We start from the raw sequence: 26,267 nt of genomic DNA, 5'->3' as shown, positions 1-26,267 counted from the left end.
TGCTTATAACAAGAAGTTATATTTCAGACTAGAATGTTACAATGTGTACTGAAATTTTATACTTATAATAAGTTACTCCAAAACTATGCTTTTATGTTATGAAGAATGTAAATACAGGCTATTAAAGTTACAACTGTTTGAAATCGTTTAAGCCATCTTTGAAATCCTGAAAGATTGTGGAAAATGAGTTCTAAAAATATAAATATTGAAAACTGGCTATTTTTAATTCATGGTCTAAGAAACAATCACTGCTCATAAATCTAAATTTATTTGCCTGTATATTTAATTATGTCTTCTTTTGTATGTTTAGAAAGTTTTGAAATTTATCAGTACATTCTTAACTTTGAAGCTCTAAATAAATCATGCTACTTTGTGTCAGATTTTTTCATTAGTGGTGTTTAGATTTATGAATATCTATATTTCTAAAGTAAAAGGAAAAATTCCCCACATGGAGCCCTTTAAATTTCAATAACAATAATGTTTCACGTAATATATTAAATAATAATTACATTTGGCAAAAAATGTTTTTAGTATTTTCCTCAAATATGTAAGACTTCCGAAATTCTGGTTAAAATCCCATTAAGCAATTATAAAGTTTTAAACAATCAAGTGCTGAAGACACTGCTGTCACTCCTTAATTTTGGTTCAGGTAATTTTGAGGAAATTACATTCCCAGCCTGCTTAAAATATAAACTTCTTACGACAGGGCTGATTGGTAATTTTTTAGATGTGTTAATTTAGTATGTAAAATTACCTTAAGTTGATGTGTTATAACACAACATGCATGAGTGGAGCTAAGTGATTAATTTGATTACCTATGAACATCAGTTGCGTATGTTTTTATAAACTTCCATCTATATCAAAAAATTTTCCGATGTGAGTGATGTTTTTTCATACTTGTGACCTTTTTGATGATGGAATTAGAAAAAAAATTCTGAAACATCTATAATTAACAAATTTTTACATTACAGTGATTTTGATATTCATGTATCTTATAATATTTTGATTTCTATTTTATCAATTATTTTAATCTCTGCAAAGAGGTCATCTATCATCACAAGTTTTCTTGCCAAATAGTAAATGTGGTTTGGTTTGAATCTCTTACTGAATTATATATTTATCACATGGTGAAAGGAATGTTTGCTGGTTTTACCTCATGAATTCTAAACAATTATTTTCAACAAAAATTAGTTTACTTAGTTTTAACATTGTAGTCACATGAAATCATTTAAAGAGAAACCCACAGAATGACATTCTGTTTTTAGCTTGTTGTAGGTTTTGTACTATGTAGCATATATGTAACATTTTCATGTATAGGATTAGAAAATAACTTAATTCCAAATTGTTGTACCTCAAGATGTGTATCATTATAAATGAAGCATAGTTTGAAAATGTCTTTTAAGAAAAAGCAAATTGAAAATAAATATTAGTCTCATGCAAGAATGATCAGCTAGTTGAATGTAGTTAATGAGCCTAATTTTTAATCCATTAACAAATTTCACTAATCCTGCAGCTTGCTAGATTAGAACTCCACAATATGATAAAATAGGTTGTTTGGGAAAAATTAGAAAGAAAATTTTGTAGTTTACATCTAAGTATTGTAAACAAAGGCAGTTGTGATTCAGGTCCAGTATTAGAGAAGTGAGCCTCATGTGAAACGTGTTTTGTTTAAGTACATTATGGAACACAAGCTGATCTCGTAACCTAAGAAAAAGTTTCATATGAAGCAAAATATAACTTAGATTTCAATTCTGGTTTAACCATATCTAGAAAGAACCTGATGTGATGCATGTTAGTTTAGTGTTTGTACAAATTACCTGCATATTTAGTACCCATCTAAAAATGAATTTTATGAGGATGGGTTGTACTTTTAGAGGCAATACAAAAATAAAACCATCAAAAAATTAGTTATGTTTTATCCAAGGAATTGGCATCTGTTTTTAAAAAAATATTTGGAAGTGATGAAATGTAAAATGGCATATTTTTCTGATATATTGCACAAAAAAGTAACTTTTGTTATTGAGAACTATTTGTAATCAAATCACCAATTACATATGAACATTTTTCATAATACTCTGAAAATCAGGTGAGAGAAATGAATGCCAAACAGTTTGACAAATATAAGTGTTATGATTTCTATGTGAAGGCATTAACTTTCCAATGTGTCAAAGGTTTCATTGTAATATGAAAACATAAATTGTCATAAGATCAAAAGTAATCAATATGTGAAGGGCTACATTAAATTTCGATAGAATGCTGTGGTAGGTTGATTTTTGTGAATGTAGTGACAGAAGGCCTGTCATCAGTTGCAATGTGTTATTTTAATGTCATGATATATACTTTATTTGTTAAATTTCAGGATCTTTTTGCTAACATGACTGCAAAGCAAACTAAAGAGGTGCCATTGAAACAAGCTGAGGATCAAAATAATATAGACATAGTGGAAGATGAAAATCTTCTGACAACTGCTGGTTCCAAAAAGGGCAACAAAAGATTGTCTGTAGAAAGAATTTATCAAAAGAAATCGCAACTGGAGCACATTCTGCTCCGGCCAGACACATACATAGGCTCTACTGAACCCTTAACTCAGGTAATAGTTTGCAGTCTTATTATCTGTTTATAAGTATTGTTTTTCAAACATTTTAGTTGTTTAAGGAGTGTAGAAGATAAACACAAAACATGACTCAGCCCACAAGTGATATTTCTATCTTAAACTTAAAGTAATGAAGATTATGACTTAACTTTTAATTAATACTATTACTTCTGTTGTGGTGTAGAAGGTAAGTAAATGTATTTGCAGGTACCACATCCCTCACTCTCCTACAGTACATATTTCATAAAAATGTTCAAGGCTTCTGAGTTGGAACATAGTAAATTAGATTGAGATTGTGTGTTTACATTCTGTAAGAGATTTGACCAACAGACAGGATTATTAATATATTTGTAATTAGACATTAGTATTATGCTTATTATATTTTTAAACTCTAAATTCTTTATCTGGTACCTTAGAGGTTTTCATGAATTAGAAGGGTGTATCAATAGTATTCCAACAACACTATATACTCATGCTTCACCAACTTGTAAAAGGCATTTACACCATAATAACTGTTGTTGAAACAAATGGCTTATATAAATAGTGTTCTGACTATTACTGTGTTTGTTATATCTTAGCCTGGCTGAAGAGCTCTAGATTGAGAAAAAAGATATGACAAACTTAGTGTGTTTGGAATACTATTATTATACACTCTTCTAATTCTTGAAAATCCATAAGAAACTAGATAAAGAATGTAATGTTTAAACATATAATAAGCCTAATACTAATCTCATGTCTTATAATAAGTATAATAATCATGCTTTATAAGCTTGTAAAAAGGTGTTCTCACCATAATAAAGGCTATCTAGTGTTTTATTGAATAGTTGTACTATATCCTATCTTGCCGTGTGTGAGACTACTTTACAAATGTCACTTGCATTATTGGAGCAGAGATGCCTCCAGATACTTTATTCTGTCTGGTCAAAGCAGACTTGTTTTCACCTTAAAAGAGTAAGAGTTAAGACTTGGTGTGAAACTATCGTAGATCTGCGTTTTGCTTATAGACATTTTACTCACAGTGTGTGAACATCTTTAGTAACAAGACATAGTTTTCAGATAATTCTGATATTTGTTTTCTTTTGTAAGATATAATTTCTTTTCCTCTTAAGTTCAACCGATTATTTTATTTGGAAATTTAAACTCTCAAGTGCCCAGATGCATTGATTTAACTTACCCGTCATATGGTGTTATTGTACTGTAAAACAAAACTACAGAATGGAATAGTTTGACATTTCAGATGAACTTTCTACAGATAATTTAGTGTCTGCAAATATATCTTTTTTTTATTATTTGATATTTGTATGAATTTGCTGCTATAAAAATTTTAAATATTTTATTTGATGTGTGTGTTTGAAAAACAAAAATTCTTGCCCTTTTGTGAGTTTCAAATACTAACCTACAGTCTTGTAAAACGTTCCAGTGAAGTTGTTATTTTATAAAATAGTACATTTTATTGTTATGATTTGAATAACATCCAAAGAAAAAGGGAGCTGTTTGTAGCTCACTATTCAATTTTTGTGCAGCTAATCTAAACATGTTTTCTCCAGCAGGTTTGCATTTTATGTATGTAATGACAAGGAACACCAGAACATAATGCAGTAGTGTATAACAAAGGTTTCAGTTTTTGATGTTTCATTATAGATGTGAATAAAGTTTACTAACATTTTTTTTCTTTATTAGCCAATGTGGGTTTATGATGAAGAAGCTGGTGGGATGGTTCACAGAGAAATAACGTTTGTGCCAGGTCTTTATAAAGTTTTTGATGAAATCTTGGGTAAGCTCTTTTTAAGAACAATCATTTACTGGTGTTCTTTGTTTATTTTAACCAATAAATATTTTGTAGTAAATTATCTATTTCAGGTTAAATAGCTTCTTTTTGTTGTATAAAAATTTGTTATTTAACAAATACAGATTTTTATCAAGATAGGTATCTATTTTAACCTTTTAATTGGATCATTGCAGAGAAAACACTAATACTCAATATTTAATGTTCCATTCATGGTGTAGATGTTACTGTGCTTTTCATTGGTTTGTTTTAGTTATACTAAATCTTTCAATCTATTGTAACTAAAAGTAATATAGATGTATTTATTCTTCAGTGAATGCAGCAGACAATAAACAAAGAGACAAAAAGATGGACTGTATTAAGATTGAAATTGATCCGTAAGCTGTCTTTATTTTATTTTTGAATTAACTTGAATTAATTTTAATGGAAGTTTTTAACAAATTTTCACAGAGTTTTAATTCATCTGTGACCTTATGGTTAGTTTTCTTTAAGTACATTCAACTGTTTTTATCAACTGACAATAAACCAGTGATTTTTTTTCAAAGCTTTCTGAAGGAAATTGTTGTAACAGGTAAAAGAAAGTGAAAATACCTTTTTGTTTCCCTTCAAAATTTTTAAAGTTTAAACTGGAATCTAATGTTTAGTTTTTAAATATAAAACTGTTTGAGAGAAAAAAGAAAACAACACAAAAAAATAAATATGCTGACTTATAATGATGTGATATAACCCTTCCCCCACCTGTATAAAGTTCCTATTTTGCAAAGTAAAATTCAAAAGCGCAGTAACTGTTGCGCTACGAGGAAATGGCTTAAACTACATACATTTTTCTTTCAAATTGTGATAATGATAATTAAAGATGAGGTTTATAATTTTCTTAGTCTTTATAACTGGTTCCTGATAAAAAGGCTATGAATTGTATAGTTTCCTTTTTACTATTATAGCAACAGGGTTTAGTAAATCATTATTATCTATTGGTTTTTGGCTTGAGCTTTTAATGTTGAAGCACTACTTAAAACTTGATTTCATATAGAGGCAAGTATGTTTTTACTTTTACATCTTGAAAGAATTACACTCAGAGTTTTGTTTAAAAACTAGTCAGCTATGTTTTTATGGATTGTTCAGCATATTCAGTCTCATGAGAGGACTGAATTACGGTATATTCTAAAAGTTTTAAATTGAATTGGTAAAAAAAAGGCCAGTGCCTTGAGAGATCTGGGGAATGAAAGACCTTTTTTAACTTTGAGGATCTGGTTGGGGTGGGGTGCATTTACAGTTTGTTAGGTATTACAATTTATTACATAACATATTATAATTTTTAATAGCCTGAAACCGAGTTAAATGATGATTAAGATTTAGAAATTAAATAAATGTTGTTATGTAACCAATTTATGATACTTGCCAACAAGATTTATACACAGTTTTTTAATACAAATATATTTTAACATACAAACAATAACAGTTATTACAAATAATGATCTATGTACAAAAGTTTTATAAACTTACAAACAATAATTTGTCTTCTATCTGGTATGGAACTTCCTTGATATCTTATTGAGGGTTCATGATGAGTGAATTAATTTTGAGTCGATGTAGATACAATTCACTTAGCAGGGAGGGAGCTAGCTAGCTAGCTCTGTGTTCTTCACTGGCCACACACTGAGTTCTCCACTGCTGAAGTTATATAATGTTTTTGTAAAAATACTAATGTCCGATATGAATCTGCTGAAGCTAAATGGTTTTTAAAAATCAAAATTTATAAACATTCCTGGTCAAATATCGGAAGTTACTGATTATTAAGCATGATAACAGTTATAGCAAACCGATAATATATACTGTCTTTTGGCGTGTCGCATTAATTATATTTATAGGCATGAGGAGAGCTTCTCGAAATTTCAACTTGTGCAACAATATATATATACGATACATCAGTGTTTACCTGTACACATATATTTTTGATAATTAAACTCAAGAATTTTCTATAATTTTAGTGAATAGGCAGGAATTTCGCAATACAGATTTAACAGTATAAGTTATGTACGTTTCTACGTATACATTTAACTTAAACAAACATCAATATTAAAATAGATATATGATAGTAAATCCGTGAAAAGTTGCATTTGATACTTAGTTTAAGATCTTGATTATGCAAATTCCTTCTGTTATAGAGAAAATAACAAAATCAGCATTTGGAACAATGGTAAGGGCATACCAGTTGTTGAACACAAGGATGAAAAAATGTATGTTCCAACCTTGATCTTTGGACACTTGTTGACATCGTCTAACTACAACGATGAGGAAAAGAAAGTTACAGGTCGGATTTTTTTACTATTTTAGAAACATATTTATTTGTCTCATTTGATTTCAAAAGGTATACAAGCTCAAGAACTGAAGTGTGCTTATGTGTAAAAAAACAAACCCTTAAGAAAGAAAATGTGTATTGTTTCCCAATCGACCAAAAAGTAATGTTGACAAAAATATTAAAATTGCCTTTTTTGTCACATTTTATTCTGTCATTTATCCTTTTTTATATATTTTTGTGTTTGTTCTTCCGGTATGGGTGTGGTCAGTCAACATTTAGGTTTACAACTTCAGTTTCAGATGCCTAATTTTTGGAATTTCATTTGTTTTCCCTATGATTCTTGAAAAATACTAGCTTTATACAATGGAAGACATGAGCTGTTAAGTTTACTTCAACTTGTAAGTGGTTTGACCTTAGAACTATAAAAGATTAAATTTGGTTGATGTTACGTACACAGTTTTCGAATCTGTAAATCACTTGTTGACCGTGGTCTACAATTATGAACTTATAAGCTTTTGATGAAACTATATAATGTTATGGGAATCTTGGATGTATGCAATATATACCCTTGTAACTGATAATTGTATGTATTCATTCTAGTTTGTGTTAATATCTCTTGGAGCTCTTGTTTTTTTTCTTTGCTACTAGTTTGTGTTAAAACTATGTTAAACTTTTTATCTGTAACAGGTGGACGAAATGGGTATGGTGCTAAATTGTGCAACATATTTAGCACAAAATTCATTGTAGAGACTGCCTCAAAGGAGAGTGGCAAGTCATTTAAACAGGTAATTGTCATTGTTGTCTTTTAATTAATTAACATAAGAGAGCATAATACATTAATGCAAGTTCTATCATGAAAAATATGTTTGGTTTGCAAAACATGTTTCTTTAAATGTAACATTTTTAGCTCATAAATGTTGGGAAATAAAACCCAACAAGAGTCTTACACCGCAGTTAGTCTTGGAAAAGTGCACATTTTTGTATTGGTGCAACATCTACAGAGAAGGTTTTTTAGTCTAAAGGAAGTGAATGCACTTTTTTATAGTTAAAAACATTAAAACTAGAAAGACCAACACTTGCAAGTGAATACATCTTAAATGTGTGTGTATGTAGATCTTGTAATGTTTCTTGTTTTCTGTTATACAGATATGGACGGATAATATGACAAAAACAACAGATGCCAAGGTTAAGCCTTTCAGTGGAGAAGACTTCACGTGCATCACATTTCACCCAGATCTTGCTAAGTTTAAAATGGAAGCACTGGACAAAGATCTTATTTCATTATTGTCTCGACGAGCATTTGATATTGCTGGAACATCAAGAGGTGTAAAAGTCATTCTGAATGGGAAAAGACTTCCAGTATGTTATATATTTAGATACATATTTTGTGATTATTAAATCAAACAGAACATTTTTTTAAAAATAATGATAGTTTTCATAGTCTTAAGCTAGTGGGAGGGAAACTCTGTGCCAGACATGTAACCCTCAAGGATCTTGAGACCACTTTACCAGTAGTAAAACAAAAACTATCAATGTTTGCACCAAAGATGCCTTAGGTTTTATGGTTGTCCTGGAAAATCCTTGAATTTGAATTTTGCCTTAAAGAGCTATTGAAGCTCAACAAATCACTTAAAATTATAAAATCAAGGTATTCTATAAAGTTTATATCATGGTGTATTCTTTAGTTTTATATGATCAAGCTGTTCAGAAGTTTAGTGAATTCAGTCAGTCACTAAGTTGTTTACGTTTATTAGTTGTCTTTGCCAGACTGTGTGGTTTCTGAGGAGTGTCAAATTTTTCCTGCTAGAAAAACATTTTATTAACACAATTTTCTAGTGTCAGTGTGACCCAGCAAGTGTAGAGTGTAAAGCAAAACAGTAAGTAAGGGAAAATGGCAATAAATGTCATTGTATGTGTATGTTCCCTGCCAAAAGTAAGTAATGCTTGTCGTGAGCCTATTTTCATGAATTGGATGCTATGTTATCTTGTCTTAAACCTTGGAAAGTGTGTATTCAACAAGAGGAATTCAAACATTGAGATGGAGAACATAAAGGATGTTACTATAAGGCATGTTATACTGTTTGTTAGAAATATATTAACCATTAATTTGGATCTCTATTCATGCAATTTAATAAAATTAAAAACTTAAGTGAAACTAAGTTAATACTAACTTTACCTTAAAGCTTTAGAAAATAAAGATATAGAATACACATTAAAACCAGTATTCAAATTCACCTGCATTGTACATACATAATCATATATATATATATATATTGATTTCCCAGGTTAAAGGTTTCAAGGATTATATAGAACAATACGTAAAGGGACGGGAGGATGAGGATGGCAACCCCCTGAAGGTTATTTATGATAACGTGAATGATCGATGGGAAATAGCTGTGACACTTAGTGTCCATGGGTTTCAGCAGGTCAGCTTTGTGAACAGTATTGCAACAACAAAGGTAGGGAGCTAAGTTATTGTAATTTCCTTAACAATGATATTAGAAAAGTACTGTTTAACTATAAAAACAAAAATCTGTATTAATATTACAGAACCATAGAAAATTATGAAATAACCAAGTCCAATATCTTTCTTCCATAGTTTTATATCTGAATGATACCTGCTGCTATATCCTGCAGATAGTGTTGCATGTCGTTGTACAATATTCCTTAATTTTTCTTAGTATGATTTTAAATGTATTACTTTTTTTTCTTCAAAAATGCTCTATTATCCATAATTTAAAACTTTTTAAGCATATGATTTATAATGGGTTTGTGTGAAATAATTCTGATGGAAACTTGGGTAGGCTTCAGTGGAAATTTGTAGCTACTATTTTTTTTTTTTTCCATTTTAGTTGCCATGCAAGCAAATATATGGTCATTAATTTGTTTGTGATTAATTAATATGTGTACTTTTAAGTTTGTTAGTGTTCCTTTTTACTGCTATTGTGAAAGAAGATATTGTACATTATAATAATTAATAACCACCATATTCTGTGTAAAACAAGATTTAAAAAATTGGCTGCTAACTTCCTGTTGAATAGGAAGTATGATAAGGAGAGGGAACTAGTCAAACGTATGAACCAAAGTAAGCAGAGGTTACATAGATGTCACTGAGTATTTCAATTAATGGAGAGCTTTTATTGTCTTTGCTAGTGTTAGAATGGTAGTTCAATATAACAATGTGTGGCTGCAATTAAATGGACAGCAAGTTTTATTTAAAATCATTTTACACAGGAAATGTACAAGTCAACAGTCACATGCATCTTTAACTTGCCAGAAAACATTTGGCTAGTATGAATAATTTTATGTACCTAAATCAGCTGGTTGCAAGTGAAATCAAATCCAAACTTTGGTGTAGTTCCAACTTTTTTGGACCAATTGAATAAAACCAGAAATCAGCATGACATTGAATGAAATATCCAAGTGTTATTCGTATAAATCGTGATAAAATTGATAAAATCTTCCCAATGAAGTTCCAAGATAGTTCACTGGTAAAGTATTTCTCATGTGGTGAGGTAAAATGTTTTTATTCGAGTTATTTTAGAATTGCTTCATTTTCATTTATGTCAGACAATGCTGAAATCTATATCTTCCTTGAAAGTTTGAATCACAGGTGTCAGAACAATTAGGTGGATTTTGCTTCATATTTCAGATCACTTCTATCAGAAAAGTTAACAATGCTGAAACTTACATCCTTCTTTTTGCTAAAACTTTTGAATCACTGTGACAGAACAAGTAGGTGGAATTTGGCAAGCTTGTAACACATTAGTATAGATCTCACTTTTTAGGACATGTTGGTACAGAGAAAATGTCACTGCTTGTGTTAAAGATCTCAACCTGTCCTGTTTTCTGCAAATGTCAATGGATGGATCCCTTGTATAAACTGGAAATTCTTTGACATGTTATGTGATAAAATGATAACTGACTTCAGAACATCTGTACTAAACATTGGCTCTTGACAATAATAACATTGTTCTTAATGTTTGTAAAGACTGATCTTTAGCCACTGATTAGGACTTTAAAAAGTACTTCATAAATATGTACTGCCTTAATTGTTTAGATACCCCTGTCAGCTGTGAAGATTTTGTCAAAGCTAAACAATATAATGTATCCAATAGAATTCTGTGAAATAAATAAATAAATAACATTATACTCATGGTGACATCCCAGTTACAGAGAGAATCCTGCTAATTTTTCCACAAACATTGACATATGTGCAAAAAACCCATTAAACGGTTTACTTATTTTCAAACCAAGTCATTTAAAATAGTGAAAGACATGTGCAGTGACACTGTTTATTTCCAAAATACAGGTCTTCATATCTGTATTAAGAATGATCACCCCATTTCATACAACTTTACAAACATAGGCTTATGATTCCATTTCCTTGCAAGACAAACTATATGCTAGGAGGTTGGTGCAGAAGTTCATAAAAGTTTACAACTTGAAAAAACAAGAAGATTCTAATGAAGAGAACTGTAATTTGAAAAGCCTTGATCCTTGTAATGCTTAGCATAGAGTATACAGTCTACTTCACAGAACTGTCTGGTGAAGCAGAGCACACATTATTGTAACTACTTATGCTGTCACATGGTCAGGTAACCCACAGAAATGAATTCAGCATCAATATAAAGATAGAAGTTGAGAATCCTCATGCTTGACCATTCCTGAGTGGTACAGAGGTTGATATATGACCACATTTGTATCTGATGGGGATTCTGAGAGATGAAGTAGAATAGTTAGAAAGCAAGGAAAATATTGGAAAATGACAATTTAAGCGTTGTTAAGTATGATATTGAGTATATAGAAAATACAGAATCAGCAACACACTTGACTTCCATTGGCAGGTCTGATACCATGAGATGGTCAACCAAACCTCATACTTTGTCATTGTGGAGAATCACAGTTAATAAATTATTAGATGTGTTGAAATAGAGTAACTTTTTATCTGATGGAAACATAATGGTTGTTCAGGTCAAACACTAATGTATGTTTCTGTAATGCGATGTACATAAATGACACTTTAATTTTGAAATATGCATATCAGGTACGTAGGTTTTGTATGTAGTAACAATGAAGTGTGTTATTTGCACCATAAAAAAAGATTCGTGTGTATTCTGGAGATGATAGTTGTATGAATTCTTCTGTGCGGGTAAGTGTTTGGTTATTTTATGTTTGGTTTGCTGTGTTCTTGAATCCAAGTTTCTTAAGAAATAGCTAGAAGTAATGGAAAAACCCTAGGAAAGTGGGCCCAGGGGTTAGTTTGCCAGTTTGTGGATATAGGGTTCTGTGGGCTGTGTCTCATTACCATCCAAACATTGTTTTTTGTTTGTTTGTTCTGCACTTTGGGGATGTGGGTGCATTATGAGGGTGATGATCAAACCTTAGTATTCCATCTGACAAAAGTGGTCTAATAGTTGGTGGTGAGTGATGTTGAGTAGATACCTTTCCTGTAGTCTACCACTTCAAAATTAGGGATGGCTAGTTGAGACTGCCATCTTAGAGCTTTGAGCACAATTCAACAAACAAAAAAAAACCTAGGAGATGGCTTGAACTTTATATCTGAAAAAAGTGTATAGATGTTAAATAAAACATTTAACTTTGCTGTCTGTTTAGAGTCCTACTAATTTACATTCCATTTGTTGGTGTTTCTTGTGGCCAAACTTATTAACTTCAGATCTGCATTCTAAATTTTAATGGTTCTCTTTAAATTTGTATTTAATTAAGTTTTCTGTAATGGTGTTTTTGAAAAAAACAAAGCAAACTGCAAAAATTAAACCTTGAAAAATGCTATTTAACTAATCCTCATGAAAGACCATCATTTAGTAGCTATAATGGCATATATTGTTTTTAATACTTCCAAGCATTACTTTTAACATTTAATCATAAAACAGGCGAGATTTTGAGTAGCAATGTTACAGCATTGCAAATAAATCTAAACTTTTTGAACAAATTATATTAAATGTTTGCCTATACATGGATCAGAATTAAGAATTAACCAAAATCTGGATGCCTTATTTAAAATACTATTCTAACTAGACAAAAGTTAACAGTAACATACTGAAGACTGAAGCTGAATTAAGCAGTAATGTTCCTAATTATGAATAATATGGGTTACAAATTTTTTACAGGGTGGTCGACATGTTGAATACGTTAGTGACCAAATCATCAATAAACTTGTAGAAGTTGTGAAAAAGAAGAATAAAGGAGGTGTACAAGTTAAACCTTTCCAAGTAGGTATTTCTTTTTAAGTGTGTGTATTGTTAATACTTTACCATGAACTTAAACATGTAGATGTTTTCACAATCAATACAAATATTCACACTGACTTTCCGTGTATTTTGTCAAAGTATTCTAAAGTAAGGATAGTAATGTGTAGAAATTAGTATGAAATTTTAATTCGTATTGCCTGCTATACCCAGATCAAGAACCATATGTGGATATTTATCAATGCCCAAATTGAAAACCCAACCTTTGATTCCCAAACTAAAGAGAACATGACCTTACAACCAAAGAACTTTGGATCTAAATGTCAACCAGATGAAAAGTTCTTCACCCAGGTTAGTGGTATATATATATTATAACTTATTGTTCAAGTTAACTTGATGCTTGTGCGTGAAGATAGTATTTTATTTTGATTATTCATGCATGTGTATAATTTTTAATTAGTATATTTTTGCAAGAGGGATACATTTGTTTATTTGTGTTCCCAGTCTTACATCTAAAATAGATGACAAAAAATCACTAAATGGATCTGCAAAGGACAAGTTAAGAGAAATGTAAAAAAAAAAAATGCAGTTAAAATGATGTTTGTCACAAATTTTAACTATTTTCTACAGCTTGGATCCATGAAGTCATAAGTTTGTGACAGTAGTGGAAGCAAATGATAATGAGTTTCATTACAACTTCTGTATGTAATGTTTTGAAACTATGGGGGATAATTTAGAAAAATTTTAATGAAAAGTTAATTTTAGTAATTAATGATTGCTTTGGTCGTTCACAATTTGAAATTTTGTATTCCTTATAGAATTTCAATTTAATAAGATAAACTTTCTTTCAGGTTTTGAAATGTGGAATTGTAGAGTCAATCATGAACTGGGTGAAGTTTAAGGCTCAGGTATGAGTATTTTTGCATGTATTGTGTCTAAGAAGTTAAACAATCCTATACATATTTTAAAGGGTATTTTGAAACTAATACAATTAGATGCACCAATTTACAAAACTTGTATAATTTTGATTAAAAGTAAGTAATTTATTTGTGAAATTTAATATCTGATTACTTGAATTTAAAAAGACCAAGGGTTGGATTGAAATTTATTGTTTGTGAAATGACAAAAGTGACAGTAGGGGTTTGAAATCATTTGGCTCAATATTTTGGACATAAGGGATTACTTAAACACTTGAAATATTGGTCTTCAGGCAGGAATAAAAAGTTACATGCACCACCAATTTATGTGCCTGTTCCCAAAAGTTGTTTCATTGCTTGAATGTTATGTTAGCATATTTCCATTTTCTCATTTGACCCATTACAACAAAGACTAATATCAAATTTGAAGAAGAAACTTGGAAATTTAGATTGAAAGGTTGGTGGCCCAACAAACTTAAGTAATACAAATTTGGTTTGCTCTAACTGATACAGTATTTATTGATAAAGCTGTGAATGTCATCTGCCACTAGAAGAACCGTTTGTAAATTTATAAGTATTTCAGCATGTTTGATTCCTTTGTGCTATCTTCAGATTTATTCCTTTGGTTGTTAGTTTAATTTATTTGTTAATGAAAAATCATTTTTATCAGAAGCCAGTTGATGAAAGTTTGGTTTTACAAAAAATGTCATGATCTTTCAGACTCAGTTGAACACAAAATGCAGCTCTAAGAAACATTCAAAGCTCAAGGGTGTTCCTAAGTTAGAAGATGCCAATGATGCTGGCACTAAAAACTCTATCAACTGTACTCTCATCCTCACTGAGGGAGATTCAGCCAAATCTCTGGCTGTGTCTGGCCTTGGTGTTGTGGGTAGAGATAAATATGGAGTTTTCCCCTTAAAAGGAAAGATACTGAATGTGAGGGAAGCAACTCATAAACAGGTAAGTCAGTTTCTTTTGGAATAGTTGAAATTTATTGTGATTAATCTAGAATTGTAATAGGACAGCTGGTTACTGTTATTTTTGCTTGGTGAAATTTGTTTTGTATCCTAATGGTCATTGAAATAGGGTGTTTAATGGAGAATATGCCGCTACTTTTACATGTTGTAGAAAAAGTGATATTGATGGTATAGACTGAGTTGATAAAATATATTGGTAAATGTTTGTATTTTCTCTTTTGTTTGAAAAACAACATATTTTTAGATGTAACTTTGTTATTATTTATCTGGCTGATAAAAGTCTACAGCTATGTTATTATAATTATTCTTCTATAGATCTTAGAAAATGCAGAAATCAATAACATTATCAAGATTATGGGCCTGCAGTATAAGAAAAAGTATGAGAGCATAGAAGACTTGAAATCACTGCGTTATGGAAGATTAATGATCATGACAGATCAGGATCAAGATGGTTCACACATCAAAGGTCTCCTGATCAACTTTATCCATCATAATTGGCCCAGCTTGTTAAGACTTCCATTTCTGGAGGAATTTATCACCCCCATTGTGAAGGTATTTTGTTTTATATTGTCATTGCATTATTTGTTTTGTTATATACATATAACAGAATTTTGTATTTTTCACTATTTTTTAATGAATGGAAATAAAACTGTTTAATGATGTAAATATAAATGTTTGCATAAAAAAAGCTCATCAATGCAAGTCAAACAAACAATTTAGTATCAAGAGAATTCTAATATGATTCATTTCACTTATTGCTCTCACTGATCAAATTGTTTCTACAGGTAGGAATAAGCTTGAAACTTAGTTTAATTACAGATTGGTGCTGATACTTAAATGAAAATTAAAGAAATACAAGCAATTTGTCATCATGGTTTGAGGATAAACTGCGCTAAAAACTAAACATGATGTTATATAAGTAAACCTGAAAAATCATCCAAATTATTAGCTGATCATTCCTAGTTTCATTCTGAAACTTTAAAATTCAGACTTATGTTTAGATCTAAGAAATCAATTGTATGTACAATGTGCGACTGCTAGGATGAACAAACAAAATTATTAATGGTGTGGGAGAAGGTAGAAGTGAAAAAGAAAATAGTGTGGATAACTTTTTTTTATACATATAGATAGAATAAAAGTTGTCTGTATGTGGAAGTTTGTAGAAAAATCAAGGTTTTATTTATAAACAGGTTACAAAAGGTAAAGAAGAAAAAAGTTTTTTTAGTTTACCAGAATTTGAAGAATGGAAAGCAAAATCATCAAATTGGAACACTTGGAAGGTCAAGTACTACAAAGGTATCCAATTTTTGTTAAAGTGAGTTTATGGATTGTGAAATAGTAATAGTTTATATGGCTAAGTTACAAATGAAATACTTTAAAAAAAAACAAAGATATTAGTTGAAGGATCCTCTGGATTAATGTTGAAGTCGGTTATCATCAAGGTATTTTCTGTGGATAAAAGTGCCACTGTAACCAAAAGTTTTAATGCTTAACCCTATGTTTGTGGGTTGGATTCAAAGTGAGCAGGTTGTAATCTTTTTGTGTTACATTAAAAATTTACTTAATTAAAATTAAACAACTTTATTAACAGTCTTTGTAAATAAGTTTGGCATTAAAAGTAGTTTATAACTCAAAATTTTTGTTATCTAAGTTTTAATTTCCAAGAGATATATTTAAATGAATTTCCAGTGTTGACTCCTCTGTAACACATGACACCTCTTCACTCTGAATTGCCTATTTTATATTTTTCTATTTACCCCTATATGATCTTTTTAATTTGCCACTTAAAGACATGACTAAACCACAATGTAAACATATAGCCTCCAAGCTTCTTGCTTTACTGAGATATAAACAAAAAAGTTAAATGCATATGCCATGCCCCTCATATCTCATCCAGTCTTCCAAAAAAATTAGGTGCCATGTTTGGAAATACTAAGCCTCAGTTTATTTTCTGCAATTGGCAGAAAGATAAGGGTTCAGACATGAGTACTAAATTTCTTATTTTTATATATATCATTTATTTATTATTATGAAGGAAATTAAAATGTAAAAATTAGAAACTTATTAGGTTAGATATTAAAACTTAAATGAAAAAAAAATTATTGTGATACTCTATTATGGCACATGTACGTCATGAGATGTAATTGTAATTCAACCATGATGTGCTTGTAGCTTGGTTATTTGTTTACTCAAAGCTCTGACTATGATAAATGGCTTTTGGTGCACTCTGGTGTATGGTTATTAAACATTCAAACTAAATGAACCTATATTTGTAAAATTAGTTATAGCTGTAAGAATAAAGTTTACAATTGTTACAATATGCAGTCTTTCTAGAAAGAAGAAAAAAGTAGTTTAGATTTATTTTATGTTTTTCAACTTATCATTTTACTCTGCATTGGTGATCTTGCTGCAGTTGATGTTAAGGTAGAGAAAGTAAAAGATAAAGTGTAAAGTTTTACCAAAAAAAGTTATTCATTTAAGAAGCTCTAGAGATTATAAAAATGAAATGTGGAAACTATTGGATAAAAAGAATTTTTATTCCTAACATGACAATCGCTTTGCACTCAGACAGACTCGGTAAATTGACAGATATTAAGTAAAAATATTGGTGTCTTATTGTGTACAGCATACTTTTAATGTTTACTAAAAGCTTACTAACTATTATGAAGATATATTTAGTGAATTCAAAATTATTGTAAACACTAATTTTCCAGTATGACTGTTTAGCTCAAAGTTCTGACACCATGCACATAGGATTGACTTTTCATAACCAGCAAATACTGGATCATGAAACATAATTGTTTTAATTTTGTTACATATTTAACTAACATATTGCATAACACTACTGTCCTCACATTTATGAACATTTGAACTGAGATGAATTTTTAGCTTAATGCCAAACATTTCACTACCTAGGTCTTGGTACTAGTACTGCAAAGGAAGCCAAAGAGTACTTTGCTGATATGAATCGACACAGGATAAAATTTCAGTACCAAGGACCCGAAGATGATGATGCTATTCAGTTAGTAAGTTTGTGGAAAGATATCTGATTTTAGTACTTGAATATATGTAAAAAGAAGTATAGTGATTGATATAGGAAATTTTCTTTTAAATTGCATATGTTTTACTAAATTTCAATCAACTTAATTTTAAAGCATTACTAATTTCATTTATTCTTTGCTCTACAAACTTCAAATTGGTTTCAAGATAAATCTGACTCTTATTTTAACATGTTTTATTCAGAAAACTGACATTTAATACACTACATGTAAAAGTAGAGCTAAAATGTAAGGGGGAATTTATTTCATTAAAGTTCTTAGCTATATATATATATTTATATAAATAACTTTTGGGATTACCTATATGAAAACTTGACCTATCACTCTAAAATTTAGAGCCAAATTAAAAAAGAACTATACAATTTTTTATACCCATTCAAAATAGTTATTATTTATTTTTTAACATTTATTAGGCTTTCAGTAAAAAAATGATTGAACAAAGAAAAGACTGGCTTACCAGTGGCATGGAAGAACGAAAACAACGACGAGAACTTGGGCTGCCAGAGGTTTATTTTTTCTCTGTTTCTTTAGCTAAACCCCTGTTAAATATTGTTTTACATTGTTCATTAAAATAAAAAAAACATTGAAAACAAAGTTGGGTTTCTAGAATAAATTTTTAAAAAATGTATAGACTATTCAACTTTTTCTTAGGCATGATTTAAACTGTAATTAATTTTCTTATGGTCTTCATTGATCTTACAATGGATTAAATCAATGATCCCTCTAATTTTTTCATGCGCGCTACCTGTTTTTTTTGTTTTTCTTTTGTTGTTGTTGTTATTGTTTTATAGACCATCAACCCTATTGAATCATTAGGCTGCTTTGCAATGTTACCAGTTGGTTATTTGGGCTTTAGGCTTATCGATTACCAGGGTAATTAAGGCCGTCAACGTATTTAGACTCCTCACCATTACTGAGAATGTGTGCGGCTGGAATAATTAAGTGCACGTCATTTGATTGTTTGTTGTGTGGCCTTGCAGTTTAGAGGGAACACTGATTAGGGTGGTTCAAAAAAGACCAACAGGCAATTAAAAACTGACAAATCATTTTTACGTTTGATAGATAAATTAGAATACTCTGTTTGAGGTTCTTATTGTTTTTTTGTTTTGTTTTTTTGCAGTTGTACTTGTATGAAAAGACAACAACCCATGTTACTTACAATGACTTTGTGAATAGGGAGCTGATTCTTTTTAGTAATATGGACAATGAAAGGTCTATTCCATCTCTTGTAGATGGTATGTTGTACTTTCAGTTTTCTTTATTTTATTAGTATTTATTATGTATATTGATTTATCTTTGTAATTTTTACTAATTTTGTCAAATTCCTTTAAATTTCTACACCACACACACACACATACAAATGTAAATTAACAAGCAGTCTGACTCAATAGCAGCAGAAATGGTAGGGTACTTCTTAGGAACCATATCCTATATTTAGTCTCTATTTTTTTTTTCTTCTGGAAATATACAGGAATATGCATTATTTTATGAGGAACCCACTTTTGTAACAGCTACAGATGTTATGATTAGTTTTTTGTCAGAAGATTTGAATAATTTTTTTTATCTTAATTCAAAATATGGTCATGGCATTGTTTTAGTACATTATCTATGGAATACTCATCATTTCCAAACCTGTGAAAAAATGCTATGACAATGAGCCAGAATTTCTGAGTGTTTGTTCTAGTTGAGAAATAAACAAGGTCAAAGCTAACCTGCAAATGTAAAGTAGCAAAATGTCTAATGTGTTAAAAATGTAGTTGATATGGATGTGACAACACACCAATTCAACAAGTTAGCCATAAGAAAGTTTAGAAAAGGTTTGGAGGAGGGGTGTTGTCAAGTGCCCAAAGCTAGGTCCATCTGGGACTCTACATACAGGAGAAATAAACTTATGGATGTATTAGAGAACTTGACCTCAAACAGGGATTACAGCAGAAGAAAGAAAATGATTCAAGATCAGACAAGGAATGGAAAATACAAAGGCATTTTGTGAGTGAAGTGAAAGAATGTTACAAGGATAAGAGGAGTACTAAAATAATGTCAAATAGCATAACCTTTAGTAGGATAGGAACAGCTTAACAACTACTTGAAATAAAGGAAACATTATGACAAAATTAACCCTGGATCATGCCCTATACAGTCATGTACGTCACTCTTAGGATTTTGAACTTGATTTGGATACTTCACGATCTACCAAAATGGTCATATTTTTTTTCCATTGAGTCAAAGATTGCTTGTTAATGAAATAAAATGATTAACAAGTATCTTACAAATGAATATGTTGATTATCAAAAAAGTTTTATTGCCAGCAAACCTGAATAAAATTTGTCATATATTTAGCAATTTATTATTAGTATCCAAGACTTATGTGACAGACTACAGATGGCTTTTCAATTTGATTATCAGATTGGGCTACAAAAGCACTACCTACACACACACACACACATACATATGGTTTTAAATGTTGTCCATTATGGATTTCAAATTATAGAAATGTTATTTGAGTTTCTGTTACCAGATGGAAAGAAGTAATTGGGCTGTGATCATTATAGAAATTTTACACATTTAGGATCAAAAATATAAGCTTTAAATAAGCAATCTTTATTGTTCTTATAGATTTGAAATTGTTTTTAAAATGTGCTGCTCTACACAGTCCAACTATGATTCTTAAAGTGTGTCAAATTCTAAATCGTTTTCTTGATCGATTTTTGCAGTGGACTATAAACTTGTTGTAGCAATAATAATGACAGCACTTCTATTATAATTAAAACCAGCGATTTAAGAAGAGGAATGGTTAGTATTTATACCCAAAACTATTAAAAGTGAAGTTTCTGGGTTTATTGTATTTTGATTAGGGTTAAAGCCAGGACAAAGGAAAGTAATATTCACCTGTTTCAAAAGAAATGACAAACGAGAAATCAAGGTTGCACAGTTTGCTGGATCCGTTGCAGAACATTCTGCGTATCATCATGGTGAAGTAAGAACATTACTATTTCATAAATGTATATGCTTAGGTACTGACTGACATGGTTTATATTCTTGTTATAAAAAAGATATCAGAAATATCTTAGCTTACAACTGTGTACTAAAAATACTTCTGTTTTATTTATTATGAAGAGTTTGTAAGAGTATGATTGACTTAAAAAGCATCAATTAATTCTTAATTTACAGCTTCCAATAAGTGTATTTCTTGTAAAATGGTTTTCCTTCAGAATTATCAGATAAGCCTGTTAATTGGAAGTTCATAGAACAGCAGAATATGGAGTTCATTGATTCCTCCAAACTACAATCAGGATCTTTTATTTATAAAATCACGATACAATGATGAAATGGAAACAAGTGAAAATATCTAGTGGTGTGTGTCAAACCAATAAGAGAAAAGTGAAAGTTCCTATCAGTTTGGTGTCACCTCCCCAGTATAAGCTAAACTAAAACTTCAAAATATAAGAATAAAAGGAAACTCCAAAGTTAATATTGTCAAGTTAGATAAAACTAAAGATTTACTTCTTAGCAAATGCTAAACTTAAAAGTAGACCAAACGGTAAGTCCGCTTACTAAAAGTTAAAACTCAAGTTAACTTTACTTTCAAATTCAATTGAAAATATTACTCAAGTCTGATACAATAATTTAAGGTTAAATATCAGAAATGCCCGATGTTCTACTTAAAGTTTCACCACATCAATATAAAGGGTCTAAAGTTCAAACAAAACAAGTTAACATTAAAAAAATATATCACTGTATCAAAATCCCTCTCAAATTCTATCTTAGTGGCAAACCTTCCTTTTTATACAAAAATGTAATACAACTTATAAAGCCATGTTGGTGGTCCTCAAATCAAACTTCTGTGTCTACTTGGAGTTGAGCTCTAGGGTCTGGCTGTCTATAGCCCTTACCAGTAATCTTGAAAAGTGAATGTGTTTTGCATGAACAGAGATCTATGCATTTTCCCACAATTTGCTGAGGTGGTGCTATATCATGTTTTGTGGTTTGCAATAACTGAATAACATTTCACATGTACTCTTTGTCCTGGAACACTTTTCAAGTTACTGCCACATTGCAGACTTGCACAATTTACACCATTACTGCTCATTGCTTCTAGAGCAACAACTGGCTGTCCATCAGTTGTGGATTCATTGCAGATGAAGCACATCTCCATCACTGCTGTTATTGCTGAATCTTTATACCATTTATCTGAAACAGGAAAATATAGATTGAATATTACAATTTATTATGATATATGTTTGTTTTATAACATTTCTACATTATTCTGAGAATAATCATTCAGTATGAAGTATTGTATTGTATAACTGCAAAATAATATAAGAAAGATATTCTTAAAACATTTTTAAAATGATAGTTTTATGTCATTTGAGACTAAACATTGAAAAACAAATCAGTATTTAGCAGCCATGTTTATCCCATGTGTTGTGTAAGATGCTTTTCAGGTTAAATTTGAAATCAAAATGTTCTGAACTAAATTGTATATTACAATATAATCCTAGCAACAGGCTCTAATAACCATTCTATAGTATATTTGATTATTAGGCTTATTAAATGAAATGTCCTTAGTGTTTATATTGGTAACTTTATATTTTTAGAATTCCTTGATGGCAACTATCATTAACTTAGCCCAAAACTTTGTGGGTAGTAACAACATAAACCTTCTACAGCCAATCGGTCAGTTTGGCACACGTCTTCAGGGAGGAAAAGATTCTGCCAGCCCTCGATACATCTTTACCATGCTCAGGTAGGCTATAACCGTAAGAGAACTTTAGGTCTGTACAATTTTATAATTTTGATACATTTAACATTTGAAGCACTTCTCATTTTTGCTGCAAGGCAAGCCTTTGTGTAACATGAATTCCTTTTTCAAGTTAATAGGGAATCATTCATGTTCTGAATTTCAATATCATGGTAATGAAGATACGTGTTAAGATATAATGTTAATTCTGCACCACAAGATATATCCGACATTGATGAATCATTTTCATTTATACCATTATGACTTATAAGAAAACGTGTGGAAAATAGCTTGAAAATTAAGTTGAAGTTGCTTATCGCCAAAAATAAATGGTTTGCTTATTTTCCTTTTATGCACTCTATTTATAGGTTCATGAAAGAAGAATTTCTTGATAGTATGCCACAGTTTATGGTGATGGTATTGTACTTTTATACAAAACATCCATGAAAATGATGAGAGTTTTTGTTCTTGATGTAAAAGAATCGTTTTCGTATATTTTGTGGGTCTTTACTCAATAAACATAAATGCTGAGACATTTACTTTGTAAAAAAGCACCATATAAAGTTAGTTTATAATATTGCATTTAAATTTACTGACAGAAGTGAAATAAAAAAGCAAAACCTGATATTGGATTTTCAATGTGCAGTGGAAAATAATGTTTCCCCCCCTTTTTTTCAGTTCTTTGGCTCGGCACATCTTCCCATCTAATGATGATCCACTACTGTGTCATCTGTATGAAGACAACCAGAAGATTGAGCCTGAATACTATGTACCCATAATTCCAATGTTGCTTGTAAATGGAACAGAAGGTATTGGTACTGGTTGGAGTACCAAAATTCCAAATTATAATCCAAGAGAGATCATTGAAAATATTCAAAGAATGTTGGATGGTGAAGAACCACAACCAATGGTAAGCTTCATAATGCACAAGCATCTGTTCAGTAACAGTTTGCTCAAAACTGAGAGGTAATGATCAATGTTCCCTCATTTTTTCAATCCATGTGCATAATAAATTTTTTCATGTGCATCAGTTTTTTGTTGTTGTTTGGGGAGGGGGGTATTTTTAGCTCATCAACCCTATTGAATCATTAGGCCACTTTGCAGTACTACCAGTTGGTTATTTTGGCTTTAGGTCTATCGACTGCCAGGGTCATTAAGACTGTCAACGTGTTGAGACTCCTCAACATTGCTGAGGATATGTGCGGCTAGAGTAATTAATTGCACAACATTTGATTGGTTGTTGTGCAGCTTAGAGGGAACACTGGTAATGACCATAAGCTAGCTAGAAAGAGAAACTTGTAGCTGTGTGACAAGATGAAAATTGAATTTTTTTTTTTTTCTTTCTTAAACCACCAAGAGACAGTTAATTCTTGAAGAAACTTGCATTGTTTCAGCTCCAAAAAAAAAGGGAATTTATTCAAATAATATGCCTTAAATTGAAGAAAAGATTTAAGCTACATTTTGTTATTTTTTTAAAGTAAGATATTTGCAAACTTATGATATCATACCAGTAGTTTATATCTTTTGATGCTACTTACTTTCTTAGAAACCCTGGTTCAAAAACTTCAAAGGTACTATTGAACAGTTGGATAACCAGAGGTTTGTCATTAGTGGGGAAGTATCTGTCTTGGAGAAAAATAAGATTGAGATATCTGAGTTGCCAGTACGCACTTGGACACAGCAGTACAAGGAACAGGTTCTTGAACCAATGTTGTATGGCACAGAGAAAATCTCACCACTCATCACGTAAGTTGACTGTCTCTATGATGTAGCTACTTTGATTATCTTTATATTACTGTTTTAGTTTTGTGATTTAGAAGGTATTATGTTCTATTATTATCAGTATAAGGACTGTGTAAAAGTATTTAAAATCATAGAAACATCCCGGTATAGGTACATCACAGAAATCCTAATCACATTAATCAACATTAGAAAATATATTGTATTAACATATATATTTAGATGATAAATATGCTGCAAAACGAGGTTGATTACTTAGAATCTTGTGTTTAATATTTTAATGAAAAGATAACTTTAAAAAACATGTTTTGGAGTCTTATCACAAATAGACAAAATTTAGTGCTAATCTTGAACATGAGATTCAGTAATTTTATATATATATATATAGATAGATCACATGCCTCTGCTTTCTAAAGTACAAAAAAATGTGTGATTTTATAAAACATTTTGTATTTGCATAGGCAAAACAATGTTTTGTGTATACTTGTTCATATGTAATAAATGTTTATACGTATATTTCTTTCATTAAATGTTTTTTCAGTGATTACAAGGAGTATCATACAGATACCACAGTAAAGTTTGTTGTGTCTTTGAGTGAAGACAAATTGGGTAAAATTTATGAAGAAGGCTTACATAAAATCTTCAAACTTCAATCCACCATTACTACAACTTCCATGGTAAGTGATGTCAATTATGGATGGATTAGTCAGTTCAAACTTTCAGTTTTAAATGAACATTGTAGTCTATTCTAGAAATGGTAGAATAGGTACTTGCATCGGTTTAAATCTTTTACGTATATTATTCTGTACTGTATTTCTCACTCATTTATTCCAGAAGTTAATAAAATAAACATCCTTTTATAGTAGAAATCATTTTAGGTATGTTTGATAATTTAAATTTACAATTGCTTTGTTTTGTCTCGTGTTTTAAAACTGTTCTTAGAAGATGTTCATGTTCTATGACGTAACTACTTTCTTCTTAGGTTTTATTTGATCACAAAGGGGTTTTGAAACGTTATGATAGTCCAGAAGAGATTTTAAAAGAGTTCTTCAATGTTCGATTGGATTTCTATAACAGACGTAAGGCTTATCTAGAAGGAATGTTGTCAGCAGAATCCAGAAAGTTAGAAAATCAGGCCAGATTCATATTAGAAAAAATTGAAGGAACAATCATTATTGGTAACATGTTCTTCTAATATTATTTATTATTATATACTTTTTTCTTATGACAAATGAAATGTTCACTTTATTGTGCTTAATATTGTGTAAACTAGGCTCATTTTGTAAAAATTCAGTGTGGGAATCATGTTTGAGGAAAATTTGGTTGACGGGCTGTTTTCTTAATTTGAATATGCTGATTTGAAAAATATCATCGATCAAGCTGGATTTTTGGTGTACATGAAAAAATCATGAGCAAAATGGCAGCACCTGATAAATAAAAAAAATCAACAAAAATTAATCTTTAGGATACAGTGAGACTGATTATATATAGTTTTGTGAGTTATAAAAGATACTACAGTATATATATATATATATATATATATATATTTATTTATTTATTACTCCAAACTCTTACGGCTGTTGAGTTTGAAATTTTAAGAGTTGACATATAATCTGACCACCTATCAGAAATAAGGACGTTAATTGCAATTTTAAATGTAATTGTGCCCTTGCAATTTTTGTTTAAAACCTAATGTTTTATTACAGGAGAACTGGATTAATATAAACATGTGTGAATGAAATAGTTACATAATAATGAAAGTCTTCCGGATATATCCGGATATTTCTAAAAAATCCTGAAAACCTTCGGTTTTCTTCCGGAGAAACACATTTTTTAAAATTATTTATCGGATTTTGGTGTTCCATGCCATAGATAAGCGTTTGTGCAATCGCGCGGTTTGTTTACATTCGGCGAATGAGTTTGATTTTACAATAAATATATGTCTG

General features: G+C 30.4%; 1 protein-coding gene across 1 annotated transcript in view; it reads left to right on the top strand.

Annotated features, from left to right (window-relative positions):
- The window catches only part of LOC106466628 (DNA topoisomerase 2-alpha-like), a 29,789-nt gene extending 4,273 nt beyond the window's left edge, over positions 1-25,516 (top strand). Inside the window, exons 2-23 of the mRNA XM_022395336.1 lie at positions 2,360-2,590; positions 4,274-4,367; positions 4,693-4,756; positions 6,545-6,690; positions 7,366-7,463; positions 7,825-8,037; positions 8,964-9,137; positions 12,810-12,911; positions 13,101-13,238; positions 13,739-13,795; positions 14,525-14,764; positions 15,097-15,333; positions 15,972-16,077; positions 17,698-17,807; positions 18,254-18,346; positions 18,961-19,075; positions 20,696-20,817; positions 22,439-22,587; positions 23,260-23,491; positions 24,128-24,327; positions 24,863-24,998; positions 25,304-25,516. Of these exons, the coding sequence (XP_022251044.1) occupies positions 2,360-2,590; positions 4,274-4,367; positions 4,693-4,756; positions 6,545-6,690; positions 7,366-7,463; positions 7,825-8,037; positions 8,964-9,137; positions 12,810-12,911; positions 13,101-13,238; positions 13,739-13,795; positions 14,525-14,764; positions 15,097-15,333; positions 15,972-16,077; positions 17,698-17,807; positions 18,254-18,346; positions 18,961-19,075; positions 20,696-20,817; positions 22,439-22,587; positions 23,260-23,491; positions 24,128-24,327; positions 24,863-24,998; positions 25,304-25,516 (3,270 nt within the window). The remainder of the gene's footprint in view (positions 1-2,359; positions 2,591-4,273; positions 4,368-4,692; positions 4,757-6,544; positions 6,691-7,365; positions 7,464-7,824; positions 8,038-8,963; positions 9,138-12,809; positions 12,912-13,100; positions 13,239-13,738; positions 13,796-14,524; positions 14,765-15,096; positions 15,334-15,971; positions 16,078-17,697; positions 17,808-18,253; positions 18,347-18,960; positions 19,076-20,695; positions 20,818-22,438; positions 22,588-23,259; positions 23,492-24,127; positions 24,328-24,862; positions 24,999-25,303) is intronic.
- Positions 25,517-26,267: the final 751 nt, after the last annotated feature.

This window comes from Limulus polyphemus, unplaced genomic scaffold, assembly GCF_000517525.1.
Source record: "Limulus polyphemus unplaced genomic scaffold, Limulus_polyphemus-2.1.2 Scaffold75, whole genome shotgun sequence".
Taxonomy (NCBI): Eukaryota; Metazoa; Arthropoda; class Merostomata; order Xiphosura; family Limulidae; genus Limulus; species Limulus polyphemus.
This window is presented reverse-complemented; position numbering and strand designations above follow the sequence as displayed.